The following is a 20,192-nucleotide window of genomic DNA, read 5'->3' as shown; positions in this document are numbered from 1 at the left end:
GTTAAGACAGTGGTTTACCACAAAGCAGGACTTGTGTTGTATTATAACAGTGAAGTTTCTTATAAAGTTAAGATGCAGCCACACAGATACAAGTAACCATGTTTCATTTTCTTTAATTACATTTATAAAATAATTTTTATATATAAATATTAGTACCTCTTTCCATGGACTGATAAACTGGGTCCTGGCATAACGGGTAAGCATGTTTATGATCACCACTTGTCCCCATTCCTCTACATCCATAAGCAAGTTGCACAGCTTGCGGTAGTTCTTATGGATGAGGTCAATTCGATCAGGACAGACCTCCTCAAAAGCCATCACCACACTCCCTGCAACCAACTACAACACACACAAACACACACACACCTCAACTTCTTATTAACAGTTGACATAGAGAGCATTGACTAAACTGGTGTGGGAAAAACTCACATTGATCGCTTTTTTAATCTAGTTTTTTACATTGTGTTATTATTTGATAAATGATCATACTGTATTTTTTTATTGTGAATATTAATTCTGGCATTGGCAATGAATTTGTCCCACACGAACACAAAAGTTTATACACCTGTGCTAGCTTAGCGCAAACTGCAGACACAAGTGCAAATGCAAAAGCATGTACTACGTCTAATCAAGCTTCTTAGCTGTTAAAAAGCCTAAAATGGCAAAAAAAAGGTGCAAGGGTAGAACAAATCCACTGTGACAATGCTCCTCCTGTGTGTTCTAATAACGATGCAGACAGAGAGTAGAGATCTGAAAGGGGTGACCACTGTCTGAAATTCACAGTTCTTAAAAGAAAAGCCTGTTAAAACAGTCTAGGACACTGGAGAACATTAGAGATTCTTTTGTGAACAACAATTGGTAATAGTAGGATGTCTTGTGTAAGTTATTATTCTGGGTGTTATGATTAAAAGCTGTGTGTATATACCTGTACATTCCCAGTGCAATGTACAACACTGTAAAACAAAAGTTATTTCTTCCATATATAAGTTGTTTTTCTTTGTTTTTAAATTGCTGTTTAAACTATTGTTAAAGACTGTTGTTATAAGATTATTATTAATATTATAGCTTGTTAGTATGGTCTGACCCCTTTGTACAGTTTTTTTATTATATAAAATTGAGAGAACCATTGAGACAATTATTAGAACTACGTTTATGCTTTTTAATAAAAATAAAGTCAGGATCAGACTGACATAACAGTTCAAAAGAAGCATATACTGTTGACTGATGGGTCATATCTTAAGAACAACCAAACATAAGTGGTTGAGTAGATCAAATAGATCAAAATGTTAGATTATAGGTTTAAAATGGCCCGACTAAACACCACTGGATGTTTTATTTATCTTAGAAAGATTTATTCACATAATATTTAAGCTTTTATGCAAATGTTCTGCATTTGTATGTAGGTTTTATTATACATAAACACTTAAAGTGGCGTTGAGAGCGAGGGGAATGGAAACCTCATTTTTAAGTACCACTTTACCCAGCAGTATCTTCAAGGTAAATTACATACCATCTGCCCCTCGTGTGCACACACACGTTCGCTCACTCACTTTCTGGCTTCATTTTTGCAGGTTGACAGTGCCCTAATGGAAGCCATCGCTAAGCAAATGGCTCCCCTAATAACAATAAATTTTCTATGAAGTTATAAAGGGGGGTGTGGGGTACACATTCAGTCATGAATTCTAGGCAGGGAAAGCTGGGTCATCAGAGACACTGCACTGCCATGATTGATGCTACCCCTGCCGGTTGGAACCAGCTTCCTTAATACACAGGCCCACACAAATTCATTTCCACAAATGGATGAGTGTGTCACATTCACCTGGCTCATTATGATAAGATGTATGGTAAAGCATCTTTCAGCAAAAAAATAAAAGATATAACATCCTCATATACAAACACTATTACTTCAACACTGAAAACACATTTTAGCTCCTACAATAAACACCTTATTAGCTTGCAAGCAAACAAATGTAATTAGCTTCCACAATGAACACATTAGTACTCTTCACAGTGGATATACACAATAAATACACTTCATTAGCTTTCACACTGAATGCACATTATTAGCTTCTGCACTAAAGCCACTTTATTAACCTCAACACTAAACACACTTTATTAGCTTTCACTCAGAACACGTGCTAGCTTCTACTCAGAATACACGTTACACGCTTCAACACATTTGTTACTTAGCAGTTTTAGTAATTTTACACCTATTGTTAGCTTTTATATCAAAAACAGATTATTAGCGACAGATTATTACACTAAATGTACATTCTTAGCTTCTATACCAATCACATTAGCTTTTACAATAAAAGTGTATTAGTTGCTTTGACACTAATATCACATTTGCTACCTTTTACACTAAGCACATTATTGGCTTCCACACTGAACACATTATTAGCTACAGACATAAACAATCTTGTTGTTTTGCCACAAAATGACCTAATCTTAAATTACTATTAGTTTAATTAATAATATCTGTCTACCACGTCGCTACCAATCAAAGCGTACTATTACATGTGCTACTGCAGCTATGTTCATTAATGTCCTACCAGAATTAATGACCGTCACCATCAAAGCCTGAACAGCTCAAACAGGCAACAGCTCAAACACTTAGTCTGTATTCTGCACAACCTTAGATAATGTAGCACCAGTTAAAATTATGACAGAGAAAAAGCTTGTTCCATCTAATGCAAACAGCACAAAAATTAGAGCACAAATAAACTTAAAACATTTTAATCAGGAGACAGACTCAACCATAGTACTGAAACTGCATTAATTAGGGTAGTAAATGACCTATAAATGTCTTCTGATAATAGACATGCCTTTTTTCTTGTTCTATTAGATATTAATGCAGTGTTTAAAACTGTTGATCATAATATATTACTGGACAGGCAAAAAAAATACAGTAGATGTTAACTGACTGACTGCTACTGATTTGTCCATGTTCAAAAAATGTTTGGATACTACAAAACTAAAATATGGTGTTCCACAGAGGTCAGTATTGGGACCTCTATTATTTACAGTCTATGTGCTACCATTAGAATTTTTTTATATTAACATGGCATTAATTTCCACTGCTATGCAGACAATAAACAGTTGTATATACCAGCCAAACCCATTGATATCAACAGAATTAGTAACACTGAAGAATGTGTAAATTAAATGTACTGCAAATTTCTTGAACCGCCTAAGCAAACTAGTGCTTTTTATTTGGGATCGAACTACAGATCTGTTAGCACTGAGCTAACTTGCTCCGTGTTTTACATTTCTTATCCATATTTGAAATAAAAGCACTGAGTTTTAGCCAAGACTGACACTTATCTTACAAACGACACATTCACAGCAACTAACTCCATCCAAATTACACAAAACTTGAAACTTGAAAACTGTTGAAAAATACTTTGTGTGCAGTGTTCATACGAATAACATGTGTCAAGTCAATAATCAATCTCTGTTAATCAAACCTTAACACTAAAAATTATGGAATTGTATTGAAAAACACGATAAAACCAATACAAGCGTTAGAGACCAGCATCATCTCTGATAGCAATAACAGGATAAATAACATCCATATACAGTGGGGCCAAAAAGTATTTCGTCAGCCACTGATTGTGCAAGTTCTCCTACTTAGAAAGATGAGAGAGGTCTGTAATTTTCATCATAGGTACACTTCAACTATGAGAGACAAAATGAGAAAAAAAAATCCAGGAAATCACATTGTAGGATTTTTAAAGAATTTATTTGTAAATTATGGTGGAAAATAAGTATTTGGTCAATAACAAAAGTTCAACTCAATACTTTGTAACATAACCTTTGTTGGCAATGACAGAGGTCAACCGTTTCCTGTAAGTCTTCACCAGGTTTGCACACACTGTAGCTGGTATCTCCTCTAGAGCAATGATGTTTTGGGGCTGTCGCTGGGCAACACGGACTCCACAAATTTTCTATGGGGTTTCTGGAGACTGGCTAGGCCACTCCAGGACCCTGAAATGCTTTTTACGGAGCCACTCCTTCGTTGCCCGAGCGGTGTGTTTGGGATCATTGTCATGCTGGAAGACCCAGCCACGTTCCATCTTCAATGCCCTCACTGATGGAAGGAGGTTTTGGCTTAAAATCTCACGATACATGGCCCCGTTTATTCTTCCCTTAACACGGATCAGTCGTCCTGTCCCCTTTGCAGAAAAACAGCCCCAAAGCATGATGTTTCCACCCCCATGCTTCACAGTAGGTATGGTGTTCTTGCGATGCAACTCAGCATTCTTCTTCCTCCAAACACGACGAGTTGAGTTTTTACCAAAAAGTTCCATTTTGGTTTCATCTGACCACATGATATTCTCCCAATCCTCTTCTGGATCATCCATATGCTCTCTGGCAAACTTCAGACGGGCCTGGACATGTACTGGCTTAAGCAGGGAGACACGCCTGGCACTGCAGGATTTGAGTCCCTCTCGGCGTAGTGTGTTACTGATGGTAGCCTTTGTTACTTTGGTCCCAGCTCTCTGCAGGTCATTCATCAGGTCCCTCCGTGTAGTTCTGGGATTTTTGCTCACCGTTCTCATGATCATTTTGACCCCACAGGATGAGATCTTGCGTGGGGCCCCAGATCGAGGGAGATTATCAATGGTCTTGTATGTCTTCCATTTTCTTACAATTGCCCACAGTTGATTTATTCACACCAACCTGCTTGCCTATTGTAGATTCACTCTTCCCAGCCTGGTGCAGGTCTACAATTTTCTTCCTGGTGTCCTTCGACAGCTCTTTGGTCTTGGCCATGGTTGAGTTTGGAGACTGACTGTTTGAGGCTGTGGACAGGTGTCTTTTATACAGAAAATGAGGTCAAACAGGTGCCATTAATACAGGTAACGAGTGGAGGGCAGAAGAGCTTCTTAAAGAAGAAGTTACAGGTCTGTAAGAGCCAGAAATCTTGCTTGTATGTGGGTGACCAAATACTTATTTTCCACCATAATTTACAAATAAATTCTTTAAAAATCCTACAATGTGATTTCCTGGATTTTTTTTCCTCATTTTGTCTCTCATAGTTGAAGTGTACCTATGATGAAAATTACAGACCTCTCTCATCTTTCTAAGTAGGAGAACTTGCACAATCAGTGGCTGACTAAATACTTTTTGGCCCCACTGTAAATAGGCAAAACCTGATACATGCTGAAAATAAAGGTTAAATTAGTAAACATAGTAATCCAAAACTGACCGTGCTTTTGTCCTTTAGCAGTTTCTCAATCACTTCAATCAGCTGCTCCTTCTGATCTGGATCTAGGCTAAAAGATTAACAGTTGGAAGGATTTCAACAATTTACTAGACTCAACATTAAACCAGAGGCCATGCCAAACAAAATCAACAGTGTTGCAGCTGTAGTTAATTTGCAGAAGAGACAGGTGCATGTGTGTGTGTGTGTGTGTGTGTGTGTGCAAATACCTGTACAGCTTCTGTATGGCATGAGCAGCTGTTTTCCTGACGTAAGGTGAAAGGTCAGTGGCAGCCTCTTTGATGGCCAGCATCATGATAGGCACAATAATGGGTACACGAATGCTAGAGAGAACCCTCAGTGCACTAGCCCTTATCAGCTGGTTTGGATCCTACACACATACAACCACATACACTTAAAATCAAAGCCATACTGGTTAGGTCACTGGTTACAGGTACCTACTGTGGTTTTACTGTTTACAAACAATCACAGCGTATGACATGTTCAATTTAAAATGAAAATATGACTTTTTCTTCCTATATATGTAATTTGTTTAATTGCTGCTGTATTCTATGGACGGAAATGATTATATTGCTTCCAAACTTTTCAGGCAAAGTCCACTAAATGCAATGAGCAGTTTAATAGTGGCAAATGCAAGATCTTTCTGTTCTTATTTAAGTATTTTATCCACTCTTTTCTTGCAGAGCTTTTGCAATATTACATTATGTTTAATTTCTAACCACAGATTTTTCTACCCACAGTAGCTGATCATACATTTTGAAGTGTTTCAACTCATGAGTTCCTATGTCACATCTACTTTTAAATATGAAAAATGTGAATATTCATTAGAATCTATTTTTCCATTTTCATCTAGTCATGAAATGTTATCTGTGTCACTGGCTCCCACACAACCTAAAGTATAACAGATCCACCCCCATGCTCAACAGTTTATTATATCAAAACTGCCACCTTCTATTTTCTGAACACAGGCCACAGAGCTTCATTTTTAGATAATGAGTTCATAGCAGTTATTTTGAAAGTGCCCCTTGGTAATCAGATGTTGTATTACATTCTTCAAATGCTGACTTTTGGTGATCCACAATTCAGTGTTAGCTAATCCTTCCAGCAGGTGCTTTGCTATCATAGAGGGATTTCTGTTTGCCTTACTGAAAAGATACAAACAGATCTATTCAAGAGTTTTCTGTATCTTCCACATATCCTTCTCCTAATTTTCCCCCCAATTTTCTCCCCTAATCTAGGCCGTATCCAATTACCCTGATCGCGTAACACTTCAACTCTACTGATACAACCCTCCACTGCTGACTGAGGACCTTTGCAACTGACACACACCTCCGCCGACACATGATCAGTACCGACTGCCTTTTTTTTACCCACACAAGGAGAGTTCATATGCTGTGCACGAAGTGCCACACCCTGATCAGCATTATTCCACAACTCTGTGCAAGCACCATCAATCAGCCAGCAGAGGTCGTAATTGCACCAGTTATGAGGAACCCTGGTCTGGCTTACCAACCCTGTGAACAACAGCCAATCATTGTTCATGTTGCTGCCCAGCCCAGCCGGATGGCAGAGATGAGATTCGATACGATGTATTCAAAATCCCAGCTCTGGTGTGTTAGCGTGTTTTACCGCTGCGCCACCTGAGAGGCATAATCCCTTGATTTATCGTTAACTGCCATTTTAGACAGAGAAAAATGCCACCTATAAGCACTTATAAAGCCTTTACCTGCTTTATTATTATATATTACCTTCATTTTTGACCACAGTCTGCTCCTTGGAATTGGGGCTGGGCAATTTAAGTAAAATACTCATATTTCAATATGCTTTAGAGAAGTGGCCATATACGATATGATGAAAACCTTGTATAATCAATATTTATCTAGAACACTAAAAAGAGCATGCTGTTTTATAACTGTACTTATCAAACTGTATAAGTTATATTTAAAATAATAATAATAAACATAAGACAATTGCACATCCAGCATACTGCTTGTAACTTCGATTGCTTCCAACATGAAAACAATTTTGTAGGCCCTACTTAAATAAAAAGTAGTAATCAGAATCTCAATTTAATGTGTTCAGAAAATGTATTTAACTGCTCCCAGTCCTTTCAAAATATATGCAACAACGATTTACAAACCCAGTTTCCAGAAAAGTTGGGAAATTATATAAAAATACAATAAAAACAATAATCTGTGATTTGTTCATTCTCTTGAAAGTAGAAAGAAATAACTGTTTTGGCTGACAAACTTGATTGCATTTTGTAAATATAAAGTGAACCCAAGGTTGAGTCTTTGTAAGCAAAGATGGGTCATGGCCAAACTTTGTAAAATAATCAACACAAAAAGAACAATTCTCATGCAAGAGTGCAAATAATTTAGTTTTACCATCTACCCTACATAATATTGTAAAAAGAAAACCCTTAAAAAAGTGGAAAAGTGAAAAACCCCTGTTGAATGCGTGTGACCTTTAAGACCTCAGATGGCACTGCATGAGAAACAGTTATGCTACTGTGATAAATACAACCACATGGGCTCCAGAGTACATTAACAGTCCACCACTGCATCAAGGAATACAACCTGAGACCGTATTATGCAAAGAGAAAGCCACACATCAAACTTATGTAGAGTTATCTGTGCCCAAGCTCATCTCAAAAAGATGACCCATTTGTGCAGCCAACCATCACAAAGTGATAACAGCAGAGTGAATGAAATAAGTTCCCAAATAATTAAAAAGTGTAATTATTAGAAACTGTGATGCAACACACACAACTTTGTTTAGATTTACAAAATACAATGATGCTGGTCAGTAAAACAGTTTACAATATTTTCTTTGTACTTTTCTCAGTTAAATCAAAGTTCAAGAGAATGAACAAATAAGAGATTCTTGTTTTATTGCATTTTACAAAATTTTTCTGGAAATATGGTGTTTTTTTTGTTTTGTATTTATTACAATGGTACTGCGCTACATGGTTGGGTTTCAGTTTGCTTAAACTGCAAACCCCCAAGAACTAGAATGTATTTGACCATAATTTACCTTGAGAGCACGCTGAAATGTGCTAATGGACAGAAGAGCAAGATCCTGCTGTTCCTCTGCATATCTGACCAGGTACACATAAACAAGCTTCTTCAGCTAGACACACACACACACACACACACACACACAAGCTGTTATGCATGATATCAAATATGACTGTACTGAGGGGTGCTAAATGTACTTGTCTGAGAAAACATCTTCTAACCCTCATAGCTTTTCGTTTGCTTTCACTTAAAATCTAAAATATTTTAGGAACTAAGCACAGTGGTGAGAGATCCTGTGCTGCATTCTGACCACACTCCAAGTCCATATAGAAACTATAACATAAGGTGGTGAAATGAGAGGATCCCATTTCCTAATGTAACACAAATGGTTTTAAATCAGAGGTTGAACGTTAGCTTACAGATAACTTACAGTGTGATTGACTCTACTAAGCAATAAAGGGGAATGACTGGGAATGGTGGGGCATTCCATCATCATCAGTGCACCAATTAAACGCAAAGCAAAACTAATCAGTCATTTCATGAATAAAGACATTACCCATCTGCCACACTTTTATTCACATTTGCATACGAATTTGTATCTTGGCAGTGACTTTATTAGTAGTGTGTGTGTGATATAGAGCAAGCATGAATGTGTTTATGTGTTTTAATGTCTATTTTCGTTAAAAAATGCATAGAAACTCAAATCTGCATAGAAACTACAAAGTATAGAAAGTTTTTTTTCCCCAAAAGTTAATGTTTGACATCCAGCTAAGGTTTAAAAGTTAAAATATCAATTAAATTAAATGTGACAAGTAGTGCCTGTATAACAATGACTAGCCGCTGCTATCAGCTTGTAAAGCCATACTCAGCTACTGGAGAAAGGATCAGAATCTGTGCACAAGGTCATTTTGAAAATTGATTCAGTATTAAATAGTTTGTCAGAAAACCAATGTGTGTAGGTGTTCATATACACTAGTTATGCATATCTGTGTTACTCTCACCTCAATGTTTTTGCTTGCAACATTCTTTACTACAGCAGGAAACAGTTCTGATGCATTCTTTCCCTTTGCTATCAGCTGCAAAAAACAATTTAGGAATACATTTAGGAAGCACACATAACAGATTATTTTAGTGACGCTACTGTTGGACCCCTGAACAAGATGCTTAACCATTAATTGCTTGAATTGTATTCATGCACAATTGTAAGTTAATATGTTTATATGTGGCCAAAAGTATTTGAATGCCTGACTATGAGCTTGTTGGACATCCCATTTTAAAAACAAATAGTACAAAATTAGTCTTTTTCTTTTTTTTTAGCTATAACAACATCCACTTTTCTGAGAAGGCTTCTTTGAAGACTTTGAAGAATGTCTGTGGGAATTTGTGCCCAAAAGAGCATTTGTATGGCTGGACACTGATTTGGGTCGACAAAGTCTCAATTAATGCTTCAATTTATTCCAAAGTTGTTCACTTTGGGGCTGAGGTTGGGCTCACTATGCAGGTCACTAAAGTTTTTTTTAATACCAAGCTATTCTTTTCATCTTTATAGAGCTTGCTTTGTGAACAGGAATACAGTCATACTGGAACAGGAAAGGCTCTTCCTGTTACTGCAAGGTTGAAAGCATAAAATCCATGTACAATGTGTTTAGCTGTTAGCATTGCTGGACCAGCTATTTATTAAGTTTATTATTATTATTATCATTACATAATAATTGTTACTATTAGTGTGATTAAAGTATACATGTTGATCTATTTCACCTGCATGGGAGGGGCCTTTCCCAGCTTTTCAGTGGGCGCAAGGCCGTTATCCCCGTCTCTGTGCAGGTGGCATCAATCAGCCAGCAGAGGTCGTAATTGCATCAGTTATGAGAATCCACTCTGGCATCCAACCCAACAGATGAGCCAATCATTGTCCTATAGGCGCCCAGCCTGCCGGTAGCAGAGCTGACATTCGAACTCATGAGATCAAGGTGTTAGGTCTGAATTGTTTAAAAAACATTTAAGCAGCCTGGTATAACCAATCCTAGTGGGTTATTATTGTCCTAAGCACATTAAGAACCAGGGGCCTGGGTAACACAAACACACACTGATAAGAAACACTGATAGAAGTGTGCCTGAATGCCTTTATCTAAGAAAATAGCCTGAAAGTAGATTTAGATGTTGCACAAAATAACAATCATAGTTAATATTTTGAAGCAAATGTTCTGTATTGTTACCCAATAGCTTTTTATTATACTCAAAGCTTCACATACACACAAATGCACTTACCCCGACCACCCGCTTCATGGCCTCAAGCTTCTGGGAGTCCTTGCTGCTCTCCAGCATCTCCTTCAGGTCTTCGTTTCTGCGGATTATTTTTAAATTAAATTCCGAATGACACCTACCCACACACACACATGCACTCACACTTCCTTTCACAGAGAGATTAATTTCACACTGATCTGCTGAACCCTGATACAACCAACATGCTTGATTTGTTCTGGCCCAGATTTAATCAAGCAGCTCACCTGGATGAAGTTTAAAATTAAAAAATCTCTAAACATTCATAAAACTGAAGATAGATAGCCGAGCGAACACACCTACAATGGCCTAGTTCTCAAGACAAAAAAAATCAATCACAGCATGCAGCAATCGATTCAGGCAGACAGAATGTGGGATATTTTATTAGATTAGACATAGCTCTCCCTGTCCCCTTTCCCTGCCTCTTCATTTCTGTTTATATGTCTGATTTTAAGTGCAGGGCATGCTTAGATACTTTGTTCTAGAAACTGTAAAAGTTATTTGTGATGGCAAAAAAGGTTTAGACTTGTATAAGAGTCAGCTGCTGGGTTACACAGATGATCAAACTAGTATAAGCCTTAGCTAAATCTTTAGGATCTATCACAGGGGGTCTGAGCTCCTAATATTAAGTGAGTGGGAGTATTTTTTACCTAAGCTTGGTGATTAGAAACAGTGGATTGATGAGTATTGAATGAACATATGAAGCATTGATACCTCGTTACTTAAATAAAACACCAAATTGTCAAGGTCTACATAATAACGTGTTGACTAATTAATAATTGCTAGATTTAATAACAATACATTTTAATACAGAATGTAGTGCATCTTTTCCTTCATTCATTTATTGTGTTTTACCACCAATGTATCCAATTTAGGTTTGTGGTGGGTCCCCCAAGAGGTCGCCAGTCCATTACAGGGCACACATTGACACACACAGGGTACTTCAGCATCTCCAATTAACCTGACCAACCGCAAGTCTTTGGACTGTGGGAGGAAACTGGAGCACGTACACAGAAGGGACCTAGACCATTCCACTTGGGAATTGACCCAAAAACCTGCTTGCTGTGAGACTACAGTGCTACAGATCGTACGCCATAATTAAATCACACAACGACAAAACTAGTGTTGTCTATCTTAAATGAGGGGCTGAGATCAAGGAACGTTCAGATCAATGTTAAGGAAAAAACAGCTGTGCTAATAAATATGGCAAATTTCCTTATGGCAGAAGGTCTGTGTTACTGTTTAACATAAGGTCAACAGCAGGTTTTAGACACTGTCTTTTAGCACTTCTTCCAGCCTTTGTCTCATGTTTACTAATTGGGGTAATTTATATGCTGCAGAAATCCTGTCTTGCTGCTGCATAATTTGCTGTAGTAATGTGCGTGTAATATCAACGAGCAGGAGGAGATGTGCCATAATCAAAAGCTAAATGGATCATAATTATGTCAAACTAATGGAGCTTGGTAAATTAGGAATGCCACTTTATGTTCAGCTGTGTCTAACTGACAACACTTAACCATGTAGCATTTAGAGCCAAATTTACTACCTATCCTACTACCTCCATTAATTACCGTTTATACGAGCCATTTCTTAGATTTCTCTCACTTACACTTTCAGACCTGACACCTTAATGGATAGTGCAGTGTCAATCCAAGCATTTGCTGTTATAACCCCAAACAGAAACAAGTTGGTACGGTATAGAAAGTTCAAATAAAAGTGTTTCTTACATTTACTTTGACTTTTATTTTATTGCAGAAAGTGTAAACCTAAGATATTTCATTGTTATTTTTCTTTGAATTTTGTGTGCTTTCTTGTGAAACTAAGAAAAATATGTATTATTTCTACTATTATTATTATGTAGGTATTACTGTAGTTTCTAAAAATTTAGGTAAAACCTTACAATCTGAATGAACTGATTTTTAATTTTCAAGCAGGTAATGCTGTTCTATATGGTTTGTTTAATATGTTTATTAAAATGTGTTCTTTAAAGTATATGTTAGGGCTGGGCGATATGGATCAAAAACAATATCTCGATATTTTTTAGCTGAATGGCGATATACGATATATATCTCGATATTTTTTCATCCCATAAGGTAATAACAAAAAGACACTTCTAAGACAAAGCTATATGTTCCAAATTTTTTACAGGCACTTTTATTAAGATTCATGCTAGGGAAGCTTCACACAAGAACTATTTTTCCTTAAAAAACAAAAGAAGAACTATTCTAAGAAAAAGTTTGTTGTTTTCTAACGTCTCACCTGTCGTGTAATGTAAATTACAAATATATTGTCTGGCTCTTTAAGAATGTTAAGTGCACTATAGGGCGCAGGGAGCAATTGTGTAGGGAGCTCAGAATTGATTGTTTCCGGCTGTGCTCATGTTCTTCTGTTGTTTTGCACTGAGCTTGTGTGACATTAAAAGTAGCGTTCTCGTTAAACCACCCCTCACATGTTTGGACTTTATACTAATGTATAAAGTCCAAACATGTGAGGGGTGTGAGGGGTGTAAAAAAATATGATAAACTAACATGATCACGTACAACATCCAGTATAGAAATCACTCCCCAAAATGTTTGTTTTTACAGATAGAGCAAATATATGTACGTCACATATACAAACGCACAAGTCAGAACAACAGGAGACGCACCGTTACGTTATTATTACTGTCTCAACACTTGCATGATTTACACTGTTTATATATGAAGTAAATACGTGCATGTCAGTGCGTGCATGTTTATTTCCGTTTTCCAGTATTGGTTTTTGAAACGAATAACGACTCGTTTTCTTGTTTTTCAACTTTGGGATTTGAAGTGAAAAACGAATGACCAAAGGTACACGGACCTCGAACCTTTTGTCTGGACTTGTTTTTGGCATTCTCTACAGAGTACATTATTCTGCTGCTCATCTGACACTTCTCCACCACTGAATCCGAACCATCTCCAAATAACAGCCATTATTATTCTTTTTACTAAGCAGCTCCTCAACCGTCTCCATGCTATCATGGGAGTTTTACTTACAGAAATGTGTTCTGAGGGCAGAAAGAATTGGCGGTGGGGAGGGGCGAGTTGTGTTCAGAGAGAGGGAGAGAGGCGGGGCAAGGTGAACATGTGCAGAGACAAACTGGGAGAAGAGAAAGACGAACTGTCGGATCTAATTGGAACGCAACATCTATATCGATATATCCTATATCGCCTATGAAAATATATAGATATTTTATAAAATCTCCATATATCGCCATGCCTTTGTCATATATACACATACAGGTGTACAGTACAACGAAATTCTTTCTTCGCATATCCCAGCTTGTTTGGAAGCTGGGGTCAGAGCGCAGGGTCAGCCGTTGTGGGTTTTGGGCCTTGCTCAAGGGCCCAACAGTGGCTAAATGACAGAGCTGGGATTCGAACTCTCAAACTTTCAGTTGATAGCCCAAAGCCCTACCCACTAGGCTACCACTGTCCCAAAAATCATACGGTTATGATACGTATGAATATATATACATATTTCAAAGTACATGTGTATACATAAATAATTTCTATTACATTCATTTATTTATTTATTTAATTTGGACTTTAACATTATGTTTTACACACTTTGGTTACATTCATGACAGGACTGGTAGTTACTGGTTACACAAGATTCATCAGTTCAAGTTTATTGTTAAACATAGTCACAGACAATTTTGTATCTCTAATTCACCTCACTTGCAAAAACCAGAGCTCCTAAAGGAAACCCACGCAGACACGGGGAGAACATACAAACTTCACACAGAAAGGACCCGAACCACTCCACCTGGGTATCGAACCCAGGACATTCTTGCAATGAGGCGACAGTGCTACCCACCAAGCCACTGTGCCACCCTAAACAATTTATATACTTACAACAAAACAACTTACTGACAATTATATACTTTCACCACATGGACAAAGCATAAAAATAAATACTTTTGACAAAAGATGAGGAGGGTTATAAACAGGAGGACAATTTAAGCAAATTGTGAAAAACAGTTATGTACCACAACAAGAACTGAGTTATAAAAGCGCTTTAAAAGATTAACGGTATTTATCTAAAGTGCATCATTATGTGGAACACTGGTCGTTTTAAAGAAACATTACTAACAATGAGGAAAAGGCCGAAGGCGATGCTCTGGTAGATCCATACACAAACTCCAGTTAGTTTAAAATGCAGCAGCTCGAGTGCTAACTAGAACTAAAAAATTTGATCATATTAGTCCTGTACTATCATCTCTTCACTGGCTGCCAGTTCAATTCCGCATTGATTACAAAATACTTTTACTAACTTATAAAGCGCTACATGGTCTGGCTCCACAGTATCTGAGTGAGCTTATTAATCACTACAACCCAGCGCGTCCACTTCGTTCACAAGATGCAGGGTTACTTATAGTTCCTAGAATTAAAAAGATCACGGCTGGTGGAAGAGCATTTTCTTACAAAGCTCCACAACTTTGGAATAATCTTCCTGCCTCTGTTCGGGATTCGGACACAATCTCAATGTTTAAGTCTAGACTGAAAACATATTTATTTTCTCAGGCTTTTGATTAGTACAGACAAAGGTGCAGAGCTTGGGGGTTCTTGGTCATAGAAACTTGTGGTGATCAGGGATGTTGGGTTGCTGTCGTTCTGCCTCTCCTGTCCGATCACTCTGGTTTGGGTAGGGGAGGTGGGAGCTGTCTCTCCCTTTTAGTTATGCTGTAATAATTAGGGCTGCCGGAGTCTAAAACTCTCTGTAAAACTGTTTTACTTAACTAGCATTGTACATTATGTACATTCTCTATTGTTTTACCCCAAGGGCATTCTGATGGAAACCTGTTTACCCACCGAGGTTAAGGATTAAAGCCGAGACTGCAGTGCCAACTTCTGCCAGATGTGACGGGTCGGGAGTAACTGCACCAAAAATGACAAGAACTAACTACAGACTTTATTAAAGACTAGACCGAATAATAACTCTATTATTATTTATTTCTTTATTTATTGCCAGTTATAACTTTTAGTTCATTTTAATTGTGTTTGTATGATTTGTGTAAATCCTATTTATTTAAAGTATCCTCCAGACCACCCAAGAAGAATGGGCCCTGCTGAGTCTGGTTCCTCTCAAGGTTTCTTCCTGTAATTTTAAGGGAGTTTTTCCTTGCCACAGTCGCCCTCGGCTTGCTCAACAGGGGTTTTTGTATCTGTTGGTCCTGGATTTTGTAAAGTTGCTTTGAGACAATGTCCATTGTAAAAAGCGCTATATAAATAAAGTTGACTTGACTTGAAAATCACAAGGACAATGAAGTCTAGTACAGTGTAAGATGTCAAAACATTTAACAGCCTGGGTTCAAACAATGGCCTATTATGTGCACTACCTCAAAAATACTTAAAGAACCCCCAATTAAATTATGACTTCGTTATATAGCAGGGGTGTCAAACTCACGGCCCGCGGGCCAGATCCGGCCCGCCACGTCATTTTATGAGAGCTTAAGCGACTGTACGATTGTTGTGATGGTTCAAGTAGGTACAGAGACACGCTTATAATTTAATGGGAGTCCTGCGCCTTTAAACGGCAACCAGTGACATCGTAGTCATGGCAACTAACTTTGACCTTCGCTGAGAAGCCATGTGACTTTTACGGCAAAAGAACGCGGGTAGTAATGTAAACAATAATAATAAATATAAATAATTATCTTGCAATATAATACCAAAGCATCGTCTGTAAGTAGTAGTGGCGTTTATATTCTCAGTTGTTAGTAAATGTTTAGTGAGTATATCACAGCGTTTTGGTTACAAATTTACCGTAATTAAATACAATACAATAACTGCTGTTACTATAGCAGTTAGTATCTTTACACAAAATGCTAACTCGTTAGCGCTATTTTACGTTTGGTTAAATCTCATATTGTACCAGATGTAACACTTAACTACAGCTGTGTGCTTGTACTGTATTAAGTTCTTTATTGTTTTTATTGTTTGTATTTTTACTTCATTCTGGTGCACACAGTGTATAACACAGCTGGGAAGCAAATAAAACCGACTGTATTCTGAAGAGAGCTGTCTGTCTGTCTGTCTAGCTGAGCAAGGGGGATCAACTATTAGTGAGGGCAGAACAGTTGTCTTAAAATACACTGTAAAAGCCTACATTAAGTGCATCTCTCAAAATGCATGCTGATTTTGTGACCTGAAAAGTGACACATCCCGCTAGTAGATGATGTTAAGAAATATTTACACATAATCCCAAAATGTACAAGAAGATAATTAAGCAGAAGGAGGAAATGTAATGAAAATGAAAACAAGTTTGTGCTTCAGGAAGAGAAAACTTGTGTCTCTTGTGTTATGAGGCCGTGTCTGTGGTAAAGGAGGACAATATGAATGCAGAATTTAGCCTCCAAGAAAAACAACAGACTGCAATCACAGCAGAATACGTTACAATCGGCCCTTTGAGGGCCACATTAATGCTGATATGGCCCTCGGTGAAAATGAGTTTGACACCCCTGTTATATACTGTAGTATAAGCTTTGTATGGTCTTGGAATTTACTGGTCACATGCTGCCCCCTGCTGGTTTTACACATTTAAACTTATTACAGATGGTAAAACATTTGGTTTAGGCCTTAAACAAGCATATACTGTACATTAAGCCTTTGCTTCCAGAACAGCTTTAGCCCTTCTTGGAATGCACTTAGTCAAGTTCTAAATGGGCTGTGGTTGGATGTTCAACAAGGAGATTTTGCAGTTCTTTGACAGATGTAAAGTTGGCAGAGAACTACTTAAATTTTAATGCTTAATTTTGATTACCGGGGAGGCACTTGAATAGTTGTACTTCTATTTAATTCAAACTATACTGGAGAGTTAGCAGAAGACAATGTGGGTTTGGTTTCTACAAAAATAAATGTATTTGGATGTAAGAAATATACTAAATTTACTTACTTTTTTTCATTGCTCAGTTGTCCAGGTTTTGTGTTAGCTTTTGCTACATTTGTTTTTAATGGCATCACTGTCATGACTTCCAGCTGTATGACACTCCTAATGTACATGTTTTGTTAAGACTCAAAAATAGGCTCATAGATGAGATCGTATATTTTTCTTGCTATTTAATGGCTGTATTACTGGCCAGTGATCTTGACTTTCCATTGAAACATTAAATACTTTTTTAATTATAGTAAATAGCAAAATCATGCGTCCAGTATTTAACTTTATGGAATCTCTGTTAGTTGTCTCATGTTAAAGAAATCCTACATCATGAAGTGTCAAAGTTTTTTCTTACTGATGAGATCCAGTTAACTGGAAATAGAACTCTGTGCAGCTGTGTTAATGACTGCGGTTGTGTCACTTGCAGATCTACACATCACTTAATACCACTCTGTGATTTGTATATTGTATATTGCCTGTTAATGTAATGGTGCTTTATTACATTTCAAAATACACTTGAATACACTTCATTATGCAGCCTTCATCCTGCTATTTGAGGTATATGTACAACACATTCCAAAAAAGTTGGGATGGTAACGCATTTACCAATTTGTAATGGTGCCATCCAAATGCCATGACACAACCCCATACCATGACAAACCCTGGCTTTTGCACTTCTTGTTGATAATAGTCTGAATGGTTCTTTTTGTCTTTGGTCTAGAGCACACAGCGTCCATTTAAAAAAAAAAAAATGAAATACTGATTTGTCTGACTACAATACACATTCCCACTGTGTGATGTTCCATTCCAGATTCCTCCAAGACCAGAGAACTTAATGCTGCTTCTGGGCCTCTTTTTTACGTGGTAATGTTTGAAGGGGCATTATTTGTGAAGGTAACTCTGTGTTGTAGTGACTGACAAAGATTTGTAAAGTAATTCCTTGCCCATGTGGTTATATCTACTGATGAAGGACTGTTCTTGATGCAGTGCCGTCTGAGGGATCCAAATTTCTTGAATTATTAAATGGTAATATGCACTGTGAAAGGGAGAAATATTTCTTGCAATATTTTGAGGAACATTGCTGTCAGTAACATTTCAAAATTTGCTCATTTTTGCATCTCTAAAACTCAGCCTTTTGCGGTTACTGCTTTTGTACCAAATCATGATTACAATTACCTGTTGACATCACCTGTTAAATATTCTTTATTAAGTATAAATATAAGTAAAAAGTATTTTATAGTATATATAAGTGATTCTTGACTTTCCGTTGCAACATTATAGTTTACTATTATAGTAAACAGCAAACTCGTGGGTCCAATATCTGACTTTATGGAATCTCTGTTAGTTGTCTCGTGTTAAAGAAATCCCACATATTGAAGTGTCAAAGTTTTTTCTTACTGATTAGATGCAGTTAACTGTAAATAGAACTCTGTGCAGCTGTGTTAGTGACAGTGATTATGTCATCTCAGACAAGCATCTTTGTATAAGTTGTTTCCAAACATCACAGGGTTCTGGGGGCATGTATTTATTCACAAGATCTACACGTCACTTAAAAGCGCTGTGAATTGTATATCGCAAAATGTCTGTTAACGTAATGGTGCTTTATTACGCTTCATAATACACTTAAATACACTTCATTATGCAGCCTTTATCCTGTTATTTGAGGTACAGGTACAGATTTATATGTACAGATGTCAGGCTGGCAAACGCTGGTAAGATCAGCCCGACACATCACTGCGCATGCACAGTAGGAGTTCGTACTGAAAGTAAAATAAAAATAGACTTTATATATGCATACTTACTTTTTGAAGTCTGTACTGAAGAGACCAAAGCCGGTGGTTGGAGTGGTCTCCTGTCCAGCTTCCACTGCTGTCTCCGCTCCTCCTTGATCATTGTACGACAAACTATTCGCAGACATTGTAATATCGAATCTTCCTTTATATGCAGTATTAAAGTAGGTGGAAACTGTATACACTAAATGGCGTTTGTGATATATTCCGGACGATAAATCAGATTGACGATGGTTCAAAGTTACGAAATGCTTTTTTTCTCGATTTGCAACTTTTCCTCCTTCCACACACAACCGGAAGTATGAGTTGGAGAAGTTTGAGTCACATGACAGCCGCGTGACTCTACTAATAAGTCAGCGCTAACGCCTGACCTGCTCTTCTAACGACTAAATCTTGTATCGTTTATTTGAAGCGATTGTTAACAAAGCCAGCCTGAGCAGTTTATTATAGTTTAACCAGACATTGCGTTTTTTAAAGAATTACATCGGCTGTAAATCGTATAATCTACGGTATAAACAATTTACACTGTCAGTACTAATACTGAAATGCCACATGGATGCTAAGCATCAGTACTCGAGGCCCGTACATAGGTTGATCATTCGTCATCATTTGCCTCTAAATTGCCAAAAAATCTGCTTTTGCTGTCAGCAGTTGCTATTCTTTGTTGTGAAGAAGGAAAAGAACGTTTTACAAACTTAAAAGAAGTCATTATAATTTATAATACAATGCTTTGATAGGTGTGAGCAGGCCAGCACACGTCTTGAACAACTGTGTCCACTATGGGGCAGACACACTAGATGGAAATATTGAGAACATCATCTTCAAAATACACAAGTACTTTAACTCATGCAAAACCAGTGGACAAATGCATCACTTGTCTGTTGAGTCACTGAGATGGCTTTTGTGTACACAATACAACTTTAAACACGTCTTGATTTTTATAGCTACTTAATTAATGATCAAGGACTGTTGGTA

The 20,192-nt window shown here is 37.4% G+C and overlaps 1 protein-coding gene across 2 annotated transcripts in view; it reads right to left on the bottom strand.

The window, feature by feature from the left end:
* ap3b1a (adaptor related protein complex 3 subunit beta 1a) overlaps positions 1–19,499 on the bottom strand; it is an 81,805-nt gene extending 62,306 nt beyond the window's left edge. The window contains exons 1-7 of one of the 2 annotated variants that reach the window (XM_063011085.1): positions 19,230–19,499; positions 10,516–10,591; positions 9,249–9,323; positions 8,264–8,359; positions 5,437–5,597; positions 5,213–5,279; positions 157–339 (exon numbers count right to left, since the gene is read on the bottom strand). In XM_063011085.1, coding sequence (XP_062867155.1) covers positions 157–339; positions 5,213–5,279; positions 5,437–5,597; positions 8,264–8,359; positions 9,249–9,323; positions 10,516–10,591; positions 19,230–19,345 — 774 coding nt within the window. In that variant the 5' untranslated portion in view covers positions 19,346–19,499. Of the gene's footprint in view, positions 1–156; positions 340–5,212; positions 5,280–5,436; positions 5,598–8,263; positions 8,360–9,248; positions 9,324–10,005; positions 10,167–10,515; positions 10,592–19,229 lie in introns of those variants that run through there. The other variant, XM_063011084.1, reaches the window with a different exon arrangement.
* Positions 19,500–20,192: the final 693 nt, after the last annotated feature.

The sequence above is a fragment of the Trichomycterus rosablanca genome, chromosome 16 (genome assembly GCF_030014385.1).
Source record: "Trichomycterus rosablanca isolate fTriRos1 chromosome 16, fTriRos1.hap1, whole genome shotgun sequence".
Classification (NCBI taxonomy): Eukaryota; Metazoa; Chordata; class Actinopteri; order Siluriformes; family Trichomycteridae; genus Trichomycterus; species Trichomycterus rosablanca.
This window is presented reverse-complemented; position numbering and strand designations above follow the sequence as displayed.